Here is a 16,127-nt window from a genome sequence, read left to right as displayed (position 1 = left end):
TATGAAATGGTCTCCAATAATGAGTCACATCAACCAGGGCTGTGGAGTTGGAGTCTGAGTAGGGGCCCATTTTCGTGGAGTCGGAGTCTGTGTCATGGAAATTGAGGAGTCGGAGTCGAAGGTTTGGCTTACCAACACCACAGCCCTGACATCAAATCCGGTCACAATGTGCGTCAAGATTTTTACATTTTTCAACAGATGTGCAGACTGTTGGCAAGTGAAAGGAAAAATTACTTGCCCAATTTTGCACTCTTGCCCTTCTTATTGTTGCACCTTCCGTCCTCAATGGATTCACTCCCACTTCACAATATATAAAGAACTTGGTAACACATGTTGCAATGTAACTATTATACACACTTCTACACTTTGAAAATACAAGAGATCCTTTGCAACATTAGAAGATATTGGCACAGACGGTCAGTGCGGCACTGTCCACTGTTAGTGTTGTGAAGCAGATAAATGTTCCAAAAGAAGCCATTTCCCCCATTGGGATTGAAGTAAGGAGTCAGTGTGGCACCATTACATCCACATTACTGTGCCGTCCTAGAACTGGCAACTCAGGCAGAACACTTCTGCTTATTGTTGGATACAGTCATGGGAGCTGCAGCGATGTATGAAATGATTGCAGCTAGCTGGGTGTGCGAGGAAGGGACAAACACTCATTTATGAGACGCTGCACTGCACTCCGGCTGCCATTAGCGGCAACTCAACCAGTCCGCTGAGCTAAGGAGACAGTGCATGGGAAAGAAGGGCTAGAGTCACTAGGAAGCTTAATATTATTCATGTTATTTCATAGAAGCGCACAGATCTGCTTACATTATTATGGTCAGATTTTTGAGGACACGGTTTTTGGCTGGTCTGCCCTCCATCAGCTCCTCTGATGTAGCAGCAGTGATTAGTGCAGCGGATTCTGGAGATCACCTTCCGGCATATGTCATTTTTCATGTTTGGTCAAATGTGCGGATCTATATTTGGTGAAGAAGTTATTACAAGCCCCTAATAAACGGCAGTGAAAGTATACAGGCCCCTGTAGTACCATCACTGGAGCAGGTTGCTTTCTTCTCCAGGAAAGCACATAACTGAGGGAAGCACAGCGTGTTTGAAGTACATGCTGAAGCCCATTAAAACCTGCCGCTTTACAACATAACATGTCGCCGCTGCCTGCGGCAGAGATGCAGCCACCAGCACTTCTGTCAGACTCCGGCTCATCTATGGACAGATAATGAGTGCAGGCACAAAGGACGTTTGTGGAATGCTCTTTCATCTACCATCTTGCACTCTGCTGAATGTCTGTTCTGTGAAGGGAATTGGTGGAAAATTATACCCACATGACACAGAATCACTTGTATAAAAGGAACGCCAAACCCGAGACCGGAAGGTGCCATGTTATATCTTGTGCCATGCAGTCTAATATTTTATGGGCATAGTCCCATGGCAGGTAGGGCAGAAAGCCAGCATTACTGCGGGGGGTCGTCGTTTCTCTGTACAGCATCAAACATTTCATTTATATTTTATGTTCTGGCAAAAAAAGAAAAAACAAACAGAAGCGCATGGCAACAAGCACAATGAAAAAGACAATCGGTATTGAAGCAGAAGATAAAGGACGATGAACAGAGCCCAGAAAGTTTCCTTATTAGGCCTCATTCAGACGTCAAGGATTTTTTGTTTATTTTTTACGTATGGGAAAAACAGACTGAGCTGAAATCAGTGACTTTCATCAGTAATTTTCACTAACATAAAAAATAAAAAGTTCTCCGCCTTCTTCTATAAGTCAGTGAACACATAGATGGCATCCACCGAGTGGTGTCCGATTCCTTCATGGACCCAGACTTTCATTGCAGTTTGATCAGATCAATATTGTTCAGCTTTGTCTGCAAAAATCACGGACATGTGCACTTCCCCATAGCACTCGTAACTCCCTACAGTCTAAATTCCCTATCACTATGTCTTTGGAATGTGGGAGGAAACTGGAGAACCCGGAGGAAACCCACGCAAACTCAGGGAGAACATACAAATTCCTTGCAGATGTTGTCCTTGGTGGGATTTGAACCCAGGACTACAGAACTGCAAGGCTGCAGTGCTAACCACTGCGCCACCGTGCTGGCCTAGACTACTTTCATCCAAAAACAGTGCCATGCATGACTACTGCCTGTATGTGGTATTACAGCTTAGTCACATTCACTGTAGGATTGCAGAACAGCCCCATTAGACATAGACCTAACCTATGGGGACAAGTGAGGTGCCATTTTTAAAGGGGATGCCCACTTCAGGGGCCTTTTTTTTTCTTAAATGCCCATATATGGGGCTAAAAATTATTTTTGTAATTTGGTTTCGTTGAAAATTTGGTGCTTTTAGGTTTATCGGCTCTGTTTCCCTGCACTCAAGTCTGATGTGGTCTGTGGTCATAAATCAGTCATGTGAGGAGCTTGGGAAAAAAAAAAAAAAAAAAAGTTAAAAACCTTCAGAATAAGCTCACAGGCAGATTCTCCGTAGTGGCGATCAAGCACGGAAATGCCCCAGTGCTTGATACTCGAATTAAGAAAATCGGACACGCTCCACTAGTAGTGAGCATAATGGAAGGGACTGTGAAACCTCGAGCATTTTCCTGAGGACGGGCTCTCTCACTTAGTAATGATGGCATGATTGACACTGACCTCCGACGATGGATTGATGCCTTTTATCGAGGTATACATTGTAGCTATTGGCTGTAGCTTTATATTGTTCCTGTCTTTCAACAGCTGTATGGTATATGTACTCAATAGGCAAAGGCACAGGATTCCTCGGGGACATGGTTATCCCGAGAAGTAGATCTGTTTGCTCAACGCTATTCAGTGTGTAGCTCACTGGACAGACTCACTATCACAGTCCCTGCACGGTGGCTCAGTGGTTAGCACTGTTGCTTTGCAGCGCTGGAGTCCTGAGTTCAAATCCCACCAAAAACAACATCTGCAAGGAGTTTGTACGTTCTCCCCGTGTTTCTTCCGGGTTACTCTCACACTCCAAAGACGTACCGATAGGAACTTAGATTGTGAGCCCCAATGGGGACAGTGATGATGAGGTCTGTAAAGCGCTGCATAATATGATGGCGCTATATAAGCATAACATAATAAGTGATAATACCGAACGTCTCTGGCAGAGTATTATCTAGAGAACAAAAGGTATCTGTAAGGGCTTGTTTTCACTTGCGAGAAACACGCCAGTGCCTCGCATGTGGAAACGAAGCTCTGGTGCCGGCACTCCGGAGCGGAGCCTGCGGCTGCATGTGTTGCTATGCAGCCGCACGCTCCGCTCCACAGCGGAATTAATGGTGCTCTATAAGCGGGTAAATATACGGATTCTTGCAATGGAAGTCATTGTATGACGCAGTCCGCCTGTACTGGGAGCCTCTTGCTCACGGGACAGTAATGTAACCTATTGGGCTACTCACCATCGTGAGTAGAGAAATCTTCGCATTCAGTGGATTTAGAGAGAGGGACAGTCACATACCTCCCCTTTATGTGAATATTGCATGAACATTTTATATACCGGCTATACTATATATATTTAATATCAAGGATAAAACTCCATATTTGCATAGAAGGATTTGTTCTCAGGCAAGGTCTCTCCTACTTATATTTTTATTCCATCTTTCCACTCGTAGGCAAAGTGCTTTTCCTGCATAAATGTACTAGGAATAATAATAGTGTGCAATTATTCAATTATTCTGGGTTTAGAGGGGGTTATAGGCTCATCTTAAAGGAGTGTTCCACTTCAATGAAATTGATGCAGTGGCACACCACAGGTCAGTTTATTAATGCTAAGGCTATGTTCGCATGCAGCAGTTTTTGAAGTTTTTTTTTATTCAAATTAAAATCTGCTTTTTATAGTACTAGTAAAAGTTAGGAGATTTCAGTAGCATGCACACACTTAACTGAATATAAAAACTGCATCTTTTTTTTTTTTTTAAATTTGCAGCATATCAATTCTTTCAGTGTTTTTTCACCCATAGAAAGCAATGAGAGAGGGTGCAAAAACATGTTTTGCTGCAATTTTAGTGAACTTTACTAAACATGCATTGTAGACAAATCTCATGCATTTCAAAAAATGCTGCAAAATTTGAGTTTTGCACACAGTACTTTTTCTGACGAAGACGCAGAGTGTGAACATAGCCTTATTCTTAACATCCAATTTTTTTTTTTTTTAATCAAAACTAGTTGTGAAGAGCTGACATGTATATGGGCTGGTTGGAAGGCACTACTAATAGCCCAACAACAGCTATTTAGAGCCTTATGCTGCTCTGCACACTTGCAGCCAATCGTCTACTGAATGCAGAGGCTGAAAATCGTCTTTATTATTTTATTTTGTTCCATTGATTTAATTTTAATTAGACTCAGGCACAATCTGCATTTTTTATTATTATCTGTCCAGGCTATGAGCAAAACACAGCACAAATCTCTGAACTGTAATCTGGGTAGATAGAGTTATTCTATACCGGTACATTGTAACAGCCCCATCATGTGCGTGAGGAAGGCTAGGGTAGATGGGACATTCGGCCCAAGGATATAAACAGACAATGCATGTTTCCATTACTGACAGATGCGGCTTATTTGATTTAAAAAAAAAAAAAAATTTCCCTACATAGTTGTGAGAGCATAGCTAGTTTATTGGGGTATTCTGGCTGTGTTCACCATCGTTAAAGGGAACCACCCCCAAAATGAAAGGTGAGCCAAGTCCACCGCCATGAGGGGCTTAGCTACAGCATTCTATAATGCTGTAGATAGGCCCCCGATGTAACCTGAAAGATGAGAAAAAGAGGTTAGATTATACTCACCTGGGCGGGCGGTCCGATCCAATGGGTGTCGCGGTCCTGTCCGGGGCATCCCATTTTCTTACGATGACGACTTCTTCTTGTCTTCATACTACGGCTCCGGCGCAGGTGTACTTGGTCTGCCCTGTTGAGTGCCTCTCTGACCTTTCCCGACGCCTGCGTACTGCAGTATTTTGCTCTGCAAAGTACGCCTGCGCCGGAGTGTGAAGACAAGAAGAGGACGTCATCGTAAGATGGGAGGTCCCAGACCGTGAGGCCCATCGGATCGGACCACAGCGGGAATGCCCCTGGTGAGTATAATATGCCATAGACTGAAGAACCACAAGCAATTAGTGCTCCCTTTAACTCCTTCTGGCGGCAGCCAGGTGTCTGGGGGTGGGCCGTGAGGGGCCCAAAGATTATCCCCATAAAAAGAAATTATAAATTATTTCCCATCTTTTGGCTAGGAAAAAATGGTTAGAACCATAATTCCCATTTAAGGATTGACTTAGTTATGCCCCAGGGAACGGACACGACTTCTATCTTGTACTTTATTTTTTTGGCCATTGAATTATTATTATTATTATTATACATTTTAATAGCGCCATTTATTCCATGGCGCTTCACATGTGAATACGGGGTAAATATAGACAAATGCATTAAACATGAGCAAAAAACAAGGCACGCAGGTATATAAGGAGAGAGGACCCTGCCCGCGAGGGCTCACAGTCTGCAGGTGATGGGTGAGGATACACTAGGAGAGTGTAGAGCTGGTTGTGCGGCTGTTCAGTAGGTTGAGGATCACTGCAGGCTGTAGGCTTGTCGGAAGAGGTGAGTCTAGAGTTTTTTTTTTTTTTTTTAAGGTTTCTACGGTAGGCGAGAGTCTGATGTGTTGGGGTAGAGAGTTCCAGAGTATGGGGGAAGCACGAGAGAAGTCTTGGATGCGGTTGTGGGAAGAAGAGATGAGAGGGGAGTAGAGAAGGAGGTCTTGAGAGGATCGGAGGTTGCGTGTAGGTAGGTATCGGGAGACCATGTCACAGATGTATGGAGGACACAGGTTGTGTATGGCTTTGTATGTCATTGTGAGGGTTTGAACTAGAATCTCTGGGTGATAGGAAGCCAGTGAAGGGTTTAGCATAGAGGAGCAGCTGGGGAACAGCGGAGAAACAGGTATATTAGTCGGGCAGCAGAGTGTAGGATAGATTGGAGTGGTGCCAGAGTGCTAGGAGGTTGCACTAGTAAAGGCGGGAGATGATAAAAGGGCATGCACTAGAGTTTTTGTGGTGTCGCGGTCAAGGAATGCGCGGATCCGGGAAATATTTTTGAGTTTGAGGAGGCAGGAGGAGGCAAGGGCCTGGATATAAGTTGAGGATCACCCCAGGGCCCCAGGCGTGTGGGACTGGGGAAAGTGAGCAACCATTGACATTGATGGATAGGTCTGGTGGAGGGGTAGAGCGAGATGGGGAAAGAAGATGAATTCTGTTTTGTCCATGTACAGTTTTAGAAAGCGAGCAGAAGGCTGAAATAGCAGACAGACAGTGCGGGAATTTTGTAAGTAAGGAGGTGAGGTCAGGCCCGAATAGGTAGATCTGCATGTCATCGGCGTAGAGATGGTACTGCACACCGTGGGATTCTATGAGCTGTCCAAGGCCGAAGGTGTAGATGGATTAGAGTAGGGGTCCTAGAACAGAGCCTTGAGGAACACCGACTGACAAGGGGCGAAGTGAGGAGGTGGTGTGGGGGCGGGAGACACAATGTTCGGTCTGTCAGATATGACGAGATCCAGGATAGGACCAAGTCTGTGATGCCAAGAGATGAGAGAATCTGTAGCAGAAGGGAGTGGTCCACAGTGTCGAAGGCAGAAGCAGGTCCAGGAGAAGGACGACCGTAGTGTCGCTTGCTCTTGGCAGTTAATAGGGCAGACTTTAGGGCAGTTTCAGTTGACTGATGGGAACGGAAGCCAGATTGTAACCGATCAAAGAGGGAGCAGAAGGAGAGGTGGGAGGACAGTTCAAGATGGACTTGTTGCTCCCGTGATTTGGAGGCATAAGGGAGAAGAGATATCGGGCGATAGCTAGACACAGAGGATGGGTCGAGGGAGGGCTTTCGGAGGATGGGTGTGATCATGGCATGCTTGAAGGATGAGGGGGAAGACACATGTTGCGAGTTTGAGGTTGAAGAGGTGCATTAGGGTTGGGATGAAGACCATGGAAAGGTTAGGGATGAGAGCGGGTCGAGCGTGCAAGTCGTGAGGTGTGATCTTAAGAGGAGGGTGGAGAGCTGATCTTCTGTCATGGTGGAGAAGCTGGTTTTGGAGGAGCAAGGTTGAGCACCTAAGAGGGGCATTGAGCGCTTTGGGCCAAAGCATTCTCTGATCGTATCGAAATCCCTTTTAAGCTGCCTCATGCTTAGAATTATCAGAACAAGGTTTGGTTTTCTCCTCCTCAGGCGGTGTGCCCACATTTAATTTTTGGGGGAGTTTAACTCCCCTTATTCTCACTGCATCATAACCTCAGCGTCTTACAATCCCAGCAAAGTGGATGGAATAAATAGAAATCTCCTGCCCTCTGTGCTTATATTTTACTACTGACCTGCGAGGCGTGTTTTAAATCCGCAACATGTCAATTTCTCCTGTGGGTACACGGAGTCTTAGGGATCGCTCACATTAGCGTATTAATGAGATGATAATCTGATAAAAGATATCAGATAGCACTCAGACCAATGCTCTTCAATTTTTTTCTCAGCTGTATTCAGAATGCTGCGATTTCACTCTGAAATCGGCATAGTGCAAGAAAAAAAATTGCATGCCATATGGACCATCAGTATGACAAGTGATTGTTAAGGATACACTACACTTCTGTAAATGGTCCTGTAAATGATTAATAGCTGCTGAGTCAAAAAACGTATTGCACACAGACGACAAGTGAGACAAAAATCGTCCCACTCTCCTGGATGAGAATGGGACAGAATTTCCATACACAAGTGTTAGCGTACCTTCATATGCAGATTTTTAACATAGAATTTAATTAGATGTGGAAAATCCACAGGTAAAAAAAATGCACATGTGTTTCCGCAGCAGATACACATCAAAGATGCACGTAATCTGCAGCAAAATCCCAGGAAGTATAAAAAAGAGGCTTTATTTAAAACATAGTAAAAACAAACAGTAAAGCTGGAGAGACAAAAAGCCCAAATAGGGTCTTATCTGATCGCCAAGTGGTATAAGATGTTACAGGCACGCTCACCTGATGGGGTTGTGAAAGTCACAACACCTATAGAAACAAGAGGCTGCAGCAGGACCACCAAGGAGATACAATGCAATGAATGAGGAATACAGTGGCTTAAAATCCGCGCAGCCCAAAGTTCCAAAAATGCGATCACACACAGGGGTGAAGCATGACTGCGGTTGGTCAATACGTTTCAAGGTTTCCAAACCTCTTCATCAGGACAAAACCACAATGATGATCATGCTTCACCTCCGTGTGTGATTGCATTTTTGGAACCTTGGGCAGCGCGGATTTTAAACCACCGCATTCCTCATTCATTGTATTTTATTTAAGACGTGACAAGAGACAAGATACGCAGCGTCAAAAGCACACTAAAAATGTAAAAAAAAAAAGCACTCAAAAAATGCAAAGAAAAAAAGCAAGCTAATTTAATGAATAGGTGCAGAAATGGTGCGGAAAATCTACTACATCAAAATCTCACAAAAAGCTCATCATGTGAACATGGTGTTAGGCAAAACCATTTGAGAAGATTAACTGGATCTTCATTGGGGTAAATTAAATCCACTGGGCTAAAGTTCTGCGGCCTTTGGTGCACACTGACAGCCGTAGCTAAGCAGACATGTTTCCTGCCAGCCATCTATACTCTGAAGAATCCAGAAATCATCGGCTAATGAGATAAAAGTATGTTCTAGTTCCCGGCACAGATTCTTTGAGCAATTATGATATCATACATAAAAACATGAGTGTCTGTGGGACTGCTTGTCCCAGATTAAACACATACGCTTTCAGTTAAATATACTACAACGGGTAAATCAATAAGACCTTTACTTTAGGATGATTGCATTTTTCTAAACAGTCAATTACATCGATAGGCTGATAAAAAAAAATTGATTCAAAATGTTACTTTGGCCATTAGACAAGACAGAGCGAAGGGTTAAACAGGAAAGCGATTACCTGCAGTTTATCTACTCCCAGGAGGATTGTGTGTTACAAAGATTAAAATCCTTCGGCCATTACTTTATATGGGCCGATTCCTTATAAAAGCTTGATGAGAACACTGGAGCGGAAAAGGAAAAAGCTGGACGGTGTTTCAAAGCAAACTCGCCCCATGTACCCAGGGATGATAGCAATTGTCTGTTTTAATCAGGAAAATTACTTCTTTGCAGCTACACTGCGTTGGCGACCGCAAAAAAAAGAATATTATAAATAGATGAATGAAGACCTCTCGGCAGAGGTCAGTAAGCACAAATTGGCAGTGCCGAACAGTACACGTGTATCTGCAAATAAACAAAGACAGATGCTCGCTGAGATCCGTCTGATGAGTCCTGTGATTGCTGACAATCGCTCGCCAGGACTACGGGGGCACAGCGCACCGCCAGCGCAGGAAGAGGGGGCGGCCTTCAGAGCAGAAACATTACAGAAAAGAAACTCAAACAAGGGTCCTCACCCCTCGCATGGGGTGCAAGTGACAGCTGAGATAATGCGATGTAGTCAGAGACCTCTCCATGGATTCTGATGAAAGCGGAGCGTGGGGGAGTGTAAATAACAGCATTCCCAATATCCATGAAACAGATCATTACACATGTCAGGCAGGCTCACGCCATCTGTGTGGCAGGCTTCCACGGATGTACCACGCTCCCACAAGAGCATTCTGGTTTTTCAAGAGCGTTCATGCATCTATTAGTATGGGCAATATAATTGTTATAGCGATTTCTTTTCTTCTTCTTCTCTCTTTTTAAACACAGTAAGTTTATGTTCCTGGCAAATGCAAGGAAAGTTGCACCCTGCGGGCGTGCTCTTTATCAAGTGGGTGCGAAGTTTACATGAAGCGATCAGCAGCAATAAACATCCGGTGATAAGAAATTGTTTGCTGATCGGAGGTTGTTTAAAAGTGAACCCATCACAAGAAAAGAAGACGCTATTAATCTGCAGATCTGGGGTTAAAGTGAACCTGTCACCAGGTTTGGCCGATACGAGTTACAGCCACCGCCTTTCAGGGCTTATATACAGCATTCTATAATGCAGTATATCTGCCCCCGATCCGACCTGCAAGAGAAGAAAAATTACTTATTATACTCACCTGGGGTGGTCCGGTCCGATGGGTGTCGCTGGTCTTGGTTCGGCGCCTCCCATCTTCTTGAGATGCCGTCCTTCTGCTTGCTTCATGAGGCTGACGTGTCTGTGCGTCATCCACACGGGATCCCCAGCATTGCGCGCCTGTTCCTTCATGGCTCTCCGGCATCGCGCTCCTACGCAGGCGTACTTATCTGTTGAGGTAGTGCACAGGGAAAGGTAGCCCTCAACAGGACAGATAAGTCCGCCTGCGTAGGAGCGCGGTGCCGGGGAGCCTGTGAAGCAACAGGAGGGCGGCATCGCAAGAAGATGGGAGGTGCTGGACCAGACCACCCCCAGGTGAGTATAATAAAAGCTATTTTTCTTCTCTTTCAGGTCGGATCGGGGGGGTCTATATACAGCATTATAGAATGCTGTACATCAGCCCTGAAAGGTGATGGCCGTAACTCGTATCGGCCAAACCTGGAGACAGGTTCCCTTTAATCTTCAGGTTAATAACGTTCTGAATCTAACCAACGTCCGCAATTAGACTCCTTCCACCGGGAGAAAGTGAACGTTATTCCTCCCTGTAGGGTTTGGGTTTCAGTCACAGGGGTGGTGCCGAAGCGGTTTCAGTAACCCCACATCTGCAGGTTAATAGTAGTTAGTTCACGTGACAGGTTCTGTTTAAAACCCTGTTTGCACAGTGCCCAGCGAGTGCCGTGGAAGGCCAAGGTTACACAATGACGATTTGGGGAGTTTGGTTGTAGACGTTCTGCAACTATTAGGTAAATTAGTTGGTTACTTGCATATTTTACATGCGCTTTTACTGAGTTTTTGCCTCGCTTTGTTTTGGATACTTCCTGTGACTTCGCTTTGATAAAAACATTACTGACAGTCATACGGATTACATGCATATTTAGTGCGTTTTTTACCTGCGTATTTTCCTCATCTCATTCATGTCTATGGGGAAAATTTCAGATTTCAAGCACGAACTGCAGGTCGGTGTAAACTGCTTAAAAAGAAATCCAAGATTTCTATAAATCTATAAAAATCTATATTTCAATAATTATATAAAGAAAGCATGAGATTTTTATAAATCCCATCCACTTTGCTGAAACTGTAAGACACTGCGTGTTTTGTGCATTGAAAATAAACAGCACCAAAAACTCAATGTGGGAACGTACCCAATAGGTCGCTTAATGCATACAGGCCATCATTTTTCATGGCAGCACATGTCCTGTTTACACAGGATGATGCACTGCCGAAAATGATGGCCTTTTGTATGCCAAGCAATGTACAGCATCAGTCTCAACTTATCTAGCCGTAACTAATTTAGTATCGCATCCCAATCCAGAATGGCTTCTATGCATTAGACCGCTGTCGGCTAAATGGCAGACGGCTCTCGCGGAGCTCCTGTGTGCTCTATGAGAGCCGCAGTCATATGGGGCTCATCTCACAGAGGAGAAGAAAAAGGATCTGCCATTGGGAATCATACAAGATTGATCCTTCTCTATCCGGAAATCTGTCCAGACGATATCAGCACGCTTGACTGACTTTAGTCTTATGTGTATGGAGGCCTTAAATGGAACTAATCATCTTGGCAATGGTATCCGACCCGTGGGTAGCATGGTATACAGCATATACAGCAGGAGGAGCTGAGCAGATTCATCAGCTTCAGAAAACGCACATTTTATTAATTGAAATCCATGGTGTTTTCATGCATAGGAGTCCATTGGGGTTCCTATTCAGTGACTGACAGTCTTTCATGTATGACTGTGTATGCAGAGATAGCCGAGTAGGACCACCCACTGGACTCGTATGCATAAAAACGCCAAGGATTTCAATAATAAATTACATATAATACTGAATCTTTTCCTACAAATCCATATATCATTCTGTTCAGCTTCTCCTGCACGTTCCTTTTAAATTGCATAGTGGCATCCCTGGTCACCCCACTGTGCAAGGTATTGCAGCACCGTTCCTTTCAGGCCACCCTACAATGCTGAAATTCTATGAAGGCACAATTTATTGTTATTTCTTCAGGAGCACACAACTCCCCTGCCTCCAGGCTTGCTGCTTGCAGGGGAGCAGTACACTCCTGACTCTGATCTGCTCCCTCTTGGCCCTCAGCATCGCAGGAGTGCAGTCGAACTGAAGTTGGCCGCATCCAGTCAGCTTTAGTGATGCTGCAAGATTTAATGCACGGATCCTCGCAAGCACACACACTTCTTGCCAAGGAATCCGTCCGGCTGGTAAAATAGACAACAGACTATGAACTATAGAATTAAAAATCCATTTACCAAGATGGGACAACACTTTCGAAAAAGGAGTAATCAAACCATGCTCCATAAATAACAGAAGTCATGACGTGAATGTAAGCGGAGCCGAACACTGGGCTAATTAGCAATATGCGAATAAATGTGAGGAGCAAACATAGAGAACTGGACTTCTGTGCACTAACAAGCATCACATAGGATTCTACAACTTTTTATTCAGCAGGCCGAGATCTCGAATCTGTCTGAATCCATCTATCCTGATTTACTGGTTCTCCCAGTGTCCGCTTACAACGGATTTAATCTTCGTCTTGAATCAAATTACAAGATTAACAAACATTTCACATTCCTGGATCAAGTGAATGCAATGTAAGGACATGACAGAACGTCTTACATAACCAGATGCAATCATAATGAGGATCTTGGTATCAATGAACGCGCCTGTGCACATGTGCCAGCTTCACGGCAAAATAAGCAGGTGCCAATAAGCTAGCCGGATCTAGTCTATAATACATGATTAAAATCTTCACATTTTGGCCCCAGAATATGTAGTTCTTGGGTTCCTCTGAACGGGTCTTAGGATAATAGAAGGCAAAATCTTACCTGAGGATCTCTGCTTAGCAGGAAATGTCTGCTTCTGTGAGGTGTCAAGGATCTCTTCACCACAGCCCGATGATGAAAATGATAATAATCCCCAAAAATCTAGGAAAGAGGAATTTAAAGCGTTAGTGAACACATACAGATGACCCTGTGTGAGCAGGTACCTCCAGATATAGCTGGGCTATGGCTGGGCCGCCGCCTACTGGTATAAACGGGCCAGCTAATGGGCATACAAGCTGGACACATCATAAAGAACAAGGGTACGAGATTGTGAACACACTGCATTTTGTCTGCGCCTTTTTGCCATGGAAAAAATGCAGCTCGTTACACAGCACCAGCAAAATATAGATAATATTTCTGAAATTTGATTCACATGCTGCCTTTTTTTTTTCTTGCAGATTTGAACAAAATATATATATATATTTTTTTTTTTTTAAATTCGGCAACAAGTAAATTCTTTCTGCATTTTTCATCTATTCAAAAGAATGTGGAAGAAAACGCACAGAAAAAAACACAATGCAAATTTTAATCTGAGTTTTTCTGGAAGAAACATCTGCTGTAAAAACTCCAAGTGTGCACATTGTCTAATAGGCTTATGGCTGTAATGTTCAATAGACTAAGTGCACAACTACTACACCCAACATGCATAAGAAGTACAACATGACTACAGCTATTAAACGGTTTACACAGGTTCCTTCCTACAGTACAAAATACTAAAGGAGTGTAAAGGTACCGTCACACTAGACGATATCGCTAGCGATCCGTGACGTTGCAGCGTCCTCGCTACCGATATCGTCCAGTGTGACAGGCAGCAGCGATCAGGCCCCTGCTGGGAGATCGCTGGTCGGGGAAGAAAGTCCAGAACTTTGTTTCGTCGCTGAATCTCCCATTGACATCGCTGAATCGGCGTGTGTGACACCGATTCAGCGATGTCTTCGCTGGTAACCAGGGTAAACATCGGGTTACTAAGCACAGGGCCGCGCTTAGTAACCCGATGTTTACCCTGGTTACCATCGTTAAAGTAAAAAAACAACCACTACATACTTACCTACCGCTGTCTGTCCCCGGCGCTGTGCTTCTCTGCTCTGGCTGTGAGCACAGCGGCCGGAAAGCAGAGTGGTGACGTCACCGCTCTGCTTTCCGGCTGCCCGGCGCTCACAGCCAGACCAGAGAAGCAGAGCGCTGGGGACAGACAGCGGTAGGTAAGTATGTAGCGTTTGTTTTTTTTACTTTAACGATGGTAACCAGGGTAAACATCGGGTTACTAAGCGCGGCCCTGCGCTTAGTAACCCGATGTTTACCCTGGTTACCGGCATCGTTGGTCGCTGGAGAGCTGTCTGTGTGACAGCTCTCCAGCGACGCTGCAGCGATCCGGATCGTTGTCGGTATCGCTGCAGCGTCGCTTAGTGTGACGGTACCTTTAGGCTCTGTTCACACCTTGTAATTTTACTGCAGGCAAAATCTGCTCTCTTGGCAGTAAAGAAAGCTCTTACAATAAGAAAGTATTACTGCATATTTATTGCTGCGTTTTTGCATGCTGATTAAGATTAGTTCCCCCCACCCAAACAAAAGCCAGATTTACCTTTCCTAGGTTTTTGCTATGTAATCTGAGGACAGAATGAAGTAGAAGTTAAAACACTTAATTCAGTGATGTGTCATTTATTAGGCTGTGTGCCATTTATTTACAAAGAAGGTTTTATCACTAGGAGATTACCATTACTTTAACCACAGTACAGAAGGATCCCTGGGCTGACCATGTCCCCGTCCCGTGATAAGCAGCTCACTGTCAATAGACAATTTATACAGAAAGCTGCAGAAGAACTCTGATTGTGTCACAACGGCTGCACCCAGTGACCTAAGTGAGACATTATCAGAATCAGGATCTCTTTCTTTCCTACATTATGGTGTTCTCGATGAGTAGCAAAAAAAAACCCGGGGACAAATTCCCTATAAGAAGACTAATCACCACAAAGTCTCTACAAGAACTTTGGAAAAGTAGTTTTCCATTTCGACATCTAAAAATTGGGGAGAAAAAGTAGAGGAGTTAATTAAAGGGAACCTGTCACCCCGTTTTTTGAGATTGAGCTATAAATACTGTTAAATAGGGCCTGCGCTGTGTGTTCCTATAGTGTATGTAGTGTACCCCGATTCCCCATGTATGCTGAGAAATAACTTACCAAAGTCGCCGTTTTCGCCTGTCAATCAGGCTGGTCAGGTCGGGAGGGCGTGGTGACATCGCTGGTTCTTCCTCAGCTTTACGTTGGTGGCGTAGTGGTGAAGACACAGCGCGCGATCTGCGCTGTAATCCCTTGCATCGGTGGGGGCGGCCATCTTCCTGGGGCCGCGCGTGCGCAGATCGAGTGCTCTGCTGCACGGGGCTTCAGGAAAATGGCCGCGGGATGCCGCGCGTGCGCATTAGAGATCGCGGCGGCCATTTTCCCAAAGCCGAGATGCAAACTCGGCTTTGGGAAAATGGCCGCCGCGATCTCTAATGCGCACGCGCGGCATCCCGCGGCCATTTTCCTGAAGCCCCGTGCAGCAGAGCACTCGATCTGCGCACGCGCGGCCCCAGGAAGATGGCCGCCCCCACCGATGCAAGGGATTACAGCGCAGATCGCGCGCTGTGTCTTCACCACTACGCCACTACGCCACCAACGTAAAGCTGAGGAAGAACCAGCGATGTCACCACGCCCTCCCGACCTGACCAGCCTGATTGACAGGCGAAAACGGCGACTTTGGTAAGTTATTTCTCAGCATACATGGGGAATCGGGGTACACTACATACACTATAGGAACACACAGCGCAGGCCCTATTTAACAGTATTTATAGCTCAATCTCAAAAAACGGGGTGACAGGTTCCCTTTAAGAGTGGGTGGTGACACATTCAGGTTGATAGACTAACCTACAGCCGTCTGTCCTCCAGCGCTGTGCTCTGCTCTCCTCCTGCTCTGGCTGTGAGCGTCGGTCAGCCGGAAAGCAGAGCGGTGACGTCACCGCTCTGCTTTCTGGCTGCCCGGCGCTCACAGCCAGACCAGAGAAGCAGAGCGCCGAGGACAGACAGCGGAAGGTAAGTATGTAGCGTTTGTTTTTTTTACTTTTTAGGATGGTAACCAGGGTAAACATCGGGTTACTAAGCGCGGCCCTGCGCTTAGTTACCCGATGTTTACCCTGGTTACCGGGGACCT

The 16,127-nt window shown here is 45.1% G+C and overlaps 1 protein-coding gene across 1 annotated transcript in view; it reads right to left on the bottom strand.

Moving 5' to 3' along the window:
• FURIN (furin, paired basic amino acid cleaving enzyme) overlaps positions 1–16,127 on the bottom strand; it is a 311,683-nt gene that overhangs the window by 123,701 nt on the left and 171,855 nt on the right. The window contains exon 3 of the mRNA XM_069766153.1: positions 12,945–13,043. Coding sequence (XP_069622254.1) covers positions 12,945–13,043 — 99 coding nt within the window. The remainder of the gene's footprint in view (positions 1–12,944; positions 13,044–16,127) is intronic.

Source organism: Ranitomeya imitator, chromosome 4 (assembly GCF_032444005.1).
Source record: "Ranitomeya imitator isolate aRanImi1 chromosome 4, aRanImi1.pri, whole genome shotgun sequence".
Classification (NCBI taxonomy): Eukaryota; Metazoa; Chordata; class Amphibia; order Anura; family Dendrobatidae; genus Ranitomeya; species Ranitomeya imitator.
This window is presented reverse-complemented; position numbering and strand designations above follow the sequence as displayed.